Raw genomic sequence first — 7,839 nt, 5'->3', positions numbered from 1 at the left:
CCTGAGACAACACCAACAGATCCACACCAGAAAGAGACTCTACAAGTGCAGTTACTGTGAGGTGTGTATGTTTATTTTTATCTTATAATTTTAGCCTGACTGTTTGGGAAAACTCAGCTCATTAAATTGTTTTAACATGTTGGAAATTCTACTGGATGGAAAAGCAGCTCTGAGTGATTATTCAGATCTTAATTTCACTTATGATTTTTGCTTACACAGTCATGAAAAACTAAAATTGCTGTAATTTAGTCTTCAGGGAGTTTTGTGGTATATCATGGTTTTGTTGTTATTTCAGCATAAATGAGCTTTGGTTTACAGCGACTCATTCCTCTGTCAGGTGTACATGGAATACAATAAAACACAAAATAAGTACAAAACCAAACCATTCAGTAATCTTCTCTTATGTTAACAAAGTTGTATCGTTACATATTGGCATTGTAGTACTTTAGCTGTAGTATCATTGCTTCCTTGTAGCTCACGTACTTTTAGACATTAGTGTTAAAATACTCATTTAATATTATAATTGCAGTGTCATGGGGGTAGTAGTGTTTTTTCTTGTGTCCCAATCAGCTGAGTACTGTAACTGCACAGTTGCATTGTTTCTAATGCAGTTTTAAATTAGTATTATTGGAGTGTTGCATTAGTAGTTTAGCACTACGTTGGTACCCTGAAAATATTAGCGTAGTGTAACATTAAATAAGTATTACTGTAGTATTATGGTGGTAGTATTGTAGTTATCGTAGCCCTGTGAACTGAAAAAGTAATTGGAGTAAAAAGTAATTGGACGTTGGCAGAGATGCTCTTTATTTCAGGCGACGTTCACGATACAAATGTTGAAGGACTGACTTCAACTGTCTTTGTGTCTTTGTTTAGAAGCAGAGCGACGCAGATGGATCCAGTTCTCAACCCTGTCATCGCTGTGGTGGTGGGAAAGACTTTTGTTGTGACCTTTGTGGAAAATCTTTCGGTCATGCAAAGAGCCTAAAAATACATCAACGTAGACACACTGGAGAGAAACTGAAATACTGCAAAGAATGTGGGAGAAGCTTCACCAGATCACATGAGTTAAAACACCATGAAGTCATTCACAGTGGGGTTAAAAAGCACCTCTGTGATCAGTGTGGGTCATCGTTCACCACTGCAGGTGAGCTTAAAACACACAAACGAGTCCACACAGGAGAGAAACCATACAAGTGCACACACTGTGACAAAAGCTTCTCACAATCAAGTAGTCGTAACCATCATGAACATACCCACGTGGAAGGAAACTACAGCTGTGACCGGTGTGACAAGACTTTCAGGAATCTCAGTTCATACTCCGAACACAAACGATCCCACGCTGCAGATAAACTGTTTCACTGCTACAAATGTGCAAAAACCTTCACTTCACTATCTGTTCTGTGCAAACATCAGCGTGATCACGCGGGGCGGAAATCATTCCCATCTCCGGATCACGGTGAATCTGGTGTCAGGGTCAGAATTAAAACTGTTGAGATCAGGCTCCACAGAGTTCAGCTGGAATCTCATGTAAAGAACTGATGAGGCTGCTGTAAATATAAATGTTCCCGTAGTTACATCTTAAGCTTTCTAAACTCTTCTACTTTAGTGTTCTTATCGAGTGGTTAGCTTTTTTTTTGTTGGAAGAAGAAATCTGTTGTTATGTAATCAAGTTTTTATTGAATGTATTTTGATCCATGTGTTCTGTAGGTGTTCTTTGTTCAGGCTGTCTGTGTTATGAAACGTTGCAACGGTTAAATAAAAAATCAAAATGTTCAATAGAGAAATGGTTTAATGACAGTTTGAGCCATGATGTCATTTCCTGTATTTCAGAGTAAAGACTCGAGGGATGAATGGAAACATGTTTACAGTCAGAGTCAGATGAACTGTTTTCAGTGACACAGATGGAGGTTTATCAGAGGACACTTGGCTTTCCCTCCCTCACACTGAACAGGGTTCCTGCAGCTTATTACAAACTCTGATCTTAAATTTAAGAAAAATAAGATCTTTAAAATCTTGCATTTTTTTTCAAACTTGCTGTTAAAACTTCTGATTTTCTTTTTAAAATGTTTTAGGAAAATAATCTTTTATAGTTGTGGTTTCATTTGCTCAGAGTTTATCAGCGTTTCCTGATACAAGGCAGGATGGATCCATGCTTTTGTGTTTTTTAAGACAAATTCTGACGATATGAGGCTATTGTCCCCTTTTGTGTACAACAGAAGATAACAGTGGAAGGAGAATGAACTGGGAGATCTCAGGTCATTTTTACCTCCCGGGTACGTCAAGCTCTTCCTCTACTAAATGTGCCAAACACGGGAAGCTTTTAGGAACATTTAAAGTTTTTGTTTTTAAGTAAATTTTGTGGAAGCTTCAGTCTGAGATGATGGTTACAGAAACTGTGCAAGGATGACGTTTCGTACTTATTTGATATAGAGAAGTGAGTCACCAGAGAATGGGCCCATGTTAGTTAGTCATGCTGGAGATGGTTTTTGTGTCACAAAAGACTTCCAAATATAAAAATATTCAGACTCACAGACATAATAATGATCAGAAGAGCATAACGAGCATACGGACGCAACTTCCATTTTTTCTCCATTTCATGCATGAGAGCAGATTTTAACAGAAATGCATTGTCAAAGCTGTCGTCAAAGACTGCTTTGAAGGTAAGGACAATAAGAACAGCCAATAGGAGTGAAATAATAAATACACAGAATATACAGTATATACAGTTTTAAAATTACAAAGTTTTAAAATTAAAGTGACTGAAGGTGAATAAATAACTGCAAGTGACTAAAAGTGAATAAAGTGTCAGTAGTGTAAGAAGAATGTAGTTTATGTTTATGGGTGTGGGAAATGTTCTTATTGGCTGGAGTTAAAAAGCAGGGTGGCTTTGGGGACAAAGGTGGCTCTCCTCCTCTCAGTCCTGCATGAAATGCAGCGGAGGCGTCGCCCAGAGGGGAGCCATTGAAATGCGGGGTGAAGAATGTGAGAGGGGTCATTGATGATTTTGGCTGCCTGTCTGAGGGCCTGTTGGCTGAAAACCTGTGCCAGAGTTCTGACAGGCAGTCCAATGATTTTAGAGCACACTGATGCCGTGTGCTGCAGTCTGTTCTTGTTCTGAAGGCTGAGGGAGTGGAACCAGCAGGTGATGGAGAAGGTCATGATGCTTTCCAGGAAGGCATAGTAGAAAGTCATCATGATGGGTGTGCTGACTCCAAAGGAGTTGAGTTTCCTAAGGAGGTATAGCCGTTGGTGACACCTCCTGAGAATCTCCTCTGTGTTGGCAGAGAATTTCAGGAGGTTGTCAAAGATGGTTCCCAGGTATTTGTACTCCTCAACTACCTCCACTGGCTTCCCGTGGATGGTGGTTGTGACTGAAGCAGCCAGATCCCTCTGCCTACTGGAGAAGGTCACCATCATCTCTTTGGTTTTGCTCACGTTCAATTCAAGTTTGGAGCTGTCACACCACTCTACAAACTCCCGAAGAGCGGGCCCGTGGTGTTGTGAGGGGCCTGACAGCAGTGACAGCATATTTAACCAGGTGACAGTTGGGCTGTGTGGATCTGCAGTCATCGGTGTAGAGGATGAAGAGCAGGGGGGAGAGCACACAGCCCTGGGGGGAGCCAGTGAAGGTGGAACGGAGAGAAGAAAGGGAGTTGTTCACCCGAACTTTCTGTGTCCTCTTCTGAGAGGACACACCTCTGCTACCCAAAAAAGCGCAAACAAAGAGACTCAAACTCTTAGCTTATTCCAGGCTGCCCTGTAATCTGCAGTTAAGCCAAACTGTACTAACCCTATTCGCCGATAGGTCAGTGTCCTGCAGCCATAGACAAGGAGGGACCGTAACGTCCGGGCTATGCGCTTCTTGGCAGCCGCACTGCTGTTCTTAAAAATTTATAATACTTTAAAGCAACAATCAACACCTCAGAAGAAGTGTATGACTGACGCAGGTTTAACCTTCTGACCAATTTGGGACTCAAACCCACACAATGACCAATTCCCTATATCCTACGTGAGCCTCGAACTCACATTCACTGTTTTCCTTTTCCTTTTTCTTTAATTAGGGGTATAACATGGCATAAGGTAATATTATAATCCCACACCGTGTAAATCTCAGCTGAGATCAGGATGAGAGAACTCAGCAGAGTCTTTCTAAGATGTGTAGAGGTTATTCATTTAACGTGGCTTTGTTGGTTTGTGAAAAATACATTTCCCAATGTTCCTTTCCACAGATTTCATCCTTCATCAGTCTGTTGCCTCAGAATCGTTGTCTGTTGACACATTCAGCTATAAGAATGATGTCTACGTGGCCATTTCTGCTCCCAGCACAGAGAGCTGTTTGATTTTCCAGTGGGACCACATAGAAATGAACTTCAGGACTTATGATAACATCACAGGTAAAGTTTGATTTCGCCTTCTGCAGGAAATGTGTCCTAACTTACGACATAACTGGAAACCCCTCTTGATCCTGCAGCGCAACCTTCTAACCATTTAAGTCCTTGCAGGCTGTGTCGACCCAACGTGTAGTTACATCTCTGCATGTCAGGTTACGTGGAAGGTTAGGTGGAGGGTTAAAGGGAGTTTCCAGTGACACTGTAAGTTAGGAAGTCTAAATCACACATTAGGCTAACAAACACTCCCAGAATGCTCCCAGTTTCATTCTCACGCGATTCATGTGTTTCTCTGCCCTTTAGGTCAGTCCATTGTGGGGTGCAAATCTGTTATCATCGAAAATGAGGTGTTTGTCATTGTGGCTCAGCTGTTTGGTGGTTCCCACATTTACAAGTTTGATGACGACCAAAGCAGGTTCAGTAAGTTATATCGAGGTGTCCAAGATCTCTAAGCCCAATGATATTGAGGCCTTCCAGATTGGCTCTGATTGGTTCTTTGTGATTGCTGACAGCTCAAAAGCTGGCCTCTCCACCCTCTACAAGTGGAATGATAATGGCTTTTATTCGTACCAGTCACTGCACGAGTGGTACCGCGACACGGATGTAGAGTTTCTCGACTTGGATGGGAAAGCTCACCTTATTCTAGCGAGCCGCTCACAGGTTCCAGTGATCTACCAGTGGAGCCGGAGCAACCAGAAGTTCATCCTGCAGGGTGAGATCCCCAACATGGAGGATGTAGTGGTTGTGAAACACTTCCGGATCAAGGAGGAGCTCTACCTGGCTATGACGCGGTATATCGGTGATTCCAAAGTTCTGCGTTGGGGCACCAAACAGTTTGCTGAGATCCAAGCTTTGCCCTCTCGAGGCTCCGTGATTCTCCAGCCGTTCTCTTTCAAGGAACGTTACTTTCTGGCTCTGGGAAGCGACTACACCTTCTCACAGATCTACCTGTGGGATGAGGACAACAAAATCTTTGACCGCTTTAAGGAGGTGTACATCCAAGCCACACGCTCTTTCACCGTGGTATCTACCGACCGCAGGGACTTTATTTTTTCCTCGAGCTTCAAGGGAAACACGCAGATCTTTGAGCACATCATCATCGACCTGAGCTTGTGAGGGGCTGTGCCTTATTGTCCCGTCTGAAATCAAATGTCTTCCACTTGAAAGACAAATTCAAGAAGGAAAAAAAAAAGAGAAAGGACCTTATAAACTGTCAAATATCCACACCTTCATAGTTTTCACTCACAAATTAGAGCGGGGTCAAGATGTATCGTGACTATTTCTGAATGGCCTTGCACTCATGGATCCTCAGACTTTCTGAAGTACTACCCTTTCATAACTACTACTATTCTCTTAAAATACCACTGAAGTTCATGACGGGTTAAAAAAGAGACATTTAATTGAATCTATTTGGATTAATCTTTTTTTTGTTTAATATCTTTCTCTCAGTAGTTTTATGCAGCTATAAAAATACATCAGGACCTGAATGAACGTAACAAACTTATTCTGATTTGCGGTGACTGATGATGGATTGAATGATTTTGCCACCTACCTGTATCCTCATACCCTGTGGTAACGTACAGTACCTTGCCTTATCAACACTGGGGTCTTTTGTTTGATGGTTACACAGTGCCTCCTTCTGGCCGTGATGAAGTACCACACCCCTCTGCTCTTTCCATTACAGGGAATGTCTAGAAAGCACAAACCTTTAATTATCATAGCTGAGATCATAGAGTGTAGCTGTTTGTTGGAAGGTGTCTTTGTAGATGCTGTAGATTATAATGCATACAGTAGGAAGCAGTGGTTTGTTGTTACAGTTAGTAAAATATCCAGGACTTGACCTTATACAAATTCATTAACGGAGAATCGCCATTTAGATACAACTTCTAGATCTGCTGTAATATAATGTGGCAAAGTACAGAGAAACTTTATCAGTATTGCAAAGGACCTGTGTTTAGATGATGTCAGGGAAAATAAACCTCCTGATATGTTTTTTTAAAAAAAACAGTTTTGCCCAATTAACAATATTTTTTTTTACTAACATCTGAAGTCAGAAGCATCAGAGGCAGAATTTGTGTGACCAAAAGGAAGGAAAATAAATGTACATGTAAATATATCTTCAAGCTTACTGAATTTTTTTTTCAAGTTTTTATTCTGCTTTTGGAAATGCTGAATGTTGACAAGCTCCAAAATGTACATAAACCAAGGATTGTAATGTCACCACCTGTTTGAATGGACCTTTGCACTTACAAAACTCAAATGTTACTGCAGCCTGCAAGAGCATGACATTCAAAAAGGGTGTTTGCCAAATTCTTTTTCGATAAACCTAACAAAGACTAAAAGTGCTTCTAGGTTAACAATATGCAAGCGTTACAATTCTTTTGTATGATTTTGTTTAAGCCTAATGAATGTTCCTCTTAAAAATATGATGTAATATCAAAATAAATCTGTGAAAACATGACTTCTGAATGTGTTTTGTATTGACTGATAATCAGGATTATGGTTATAATTCAAGTTTATTTGTGTCACTGTAATGATTAATCACTGATACTGATCATTAAAAATCAAACTTCCCTTCTTTGCCTAAAAAAACCCCAAAACCCAAAAATGGACATTATGATTGTAAAGTTGCACAAAGAAAGAAGAAACATTCAGTACTGTCTGGTGTTTGAATGGTCACAGATGCAAAAGTGTAAAACCTTATAATGTGCAGTCTGTATGCAATCTAACCAGCATTAAAATCTCACCATTATATTCTGGCGTTCACATGTCAGTATTTCAGACACTCAAACACTTAAACACCTCAAACCCACTGTCAAATATGCTGGTTCAAGTGTGGTGATTTGAGCTTCTTCTGCAGACACAAGCAATAAAGCACCTTGCAGTCAACGAACTCCTCTGTATGCCAAAGTTTTTTAGAGTCAAAGGTGAGGCTGTCTGTCCGACAGATAAAGCTTCTTCTAAATTAGGCCATGCAACAGGATAATGACCCCAAGCACAGCAGCAAATCTACAGCATGGAAGTCCAGACCTCAACCTGACTGAAATGCTGTGTATAAAGGAATGCTTGCAAATGTCATTGATTTGAAGTTATTGCTGCTAACTGCTGGTTCTGTAAACTACTCAATCACAGAATGATTACAATATCAAACTAAAACAAATGCCTGAATCCTAAATTGTGGATATCCTATTGTGGTGATCTAAAATGTAACACTAAATGTGATTAAAACACGAATAATCTGGACTCCTGGGCTGAACGACCGCGAGGATCACCAGCCCGAGGAAAACACAAAATACACATGACTCTGTGACAAAGACAATTCATTCTTGAATGAAGACACTGATCAGACACATTTAAAATGCAGCCAATTGTGTTTATTATTAAATTATTGAGGAAATACAAAGGGGGGGTTGTCAAGGAAAGGGGTAGAAAGGAGGAAAGAGATAGAGGA

General features: G+C 40.6%; 1 protein-coding gene across 1 annotated transcript; it reads left to right on the top strand.

The window, feature by feature from the left end:
• Positions 1 to 4,353: 4,353 nt before the first annotated feature.
• Positions 4,354 to 5,504, top strand: LOC109200503 (leucine-rich repeat LGI family member 2-like). The gene is made up of 2 exons (XM_019356092.2): positions 4,354 to 4,394; positions 4,692 to 5,504. Exons 1-2 carry the CDS (start codon positions 4,380 to 4,382, stop codon positions 5,502 to 5,504), a joined length of 828 nt encoding a protein of 275 aa, XP_019211637.1. The 5' UTR covers positions 4,354 to 4,379.
• The last annotated feature ends 2,335 nt before the right edge of the window (positions 5,505 to 7,839 follow it).

Source organism: Oreochromis niloticus, unplaced genomic scaffold (genome assembly GCF_001858045.2).
Source record: "Oreochromis niloticus isolate F11D_XX unplaced genomic scaffold, O_niloticus_UMD_NMBU tig00002260_pilon, whole genome shotgun sequence".
Classification (NCBI taxonomy): Eukaryota; Metazoa; Chordata; class Actinopteri; order Cichliformes; family Cichlidae; genus Oreochromis; species Oreochromis niloticus.
This window is presented reverse-complemented; position numbering and strand designations above follow the sequence as displayed.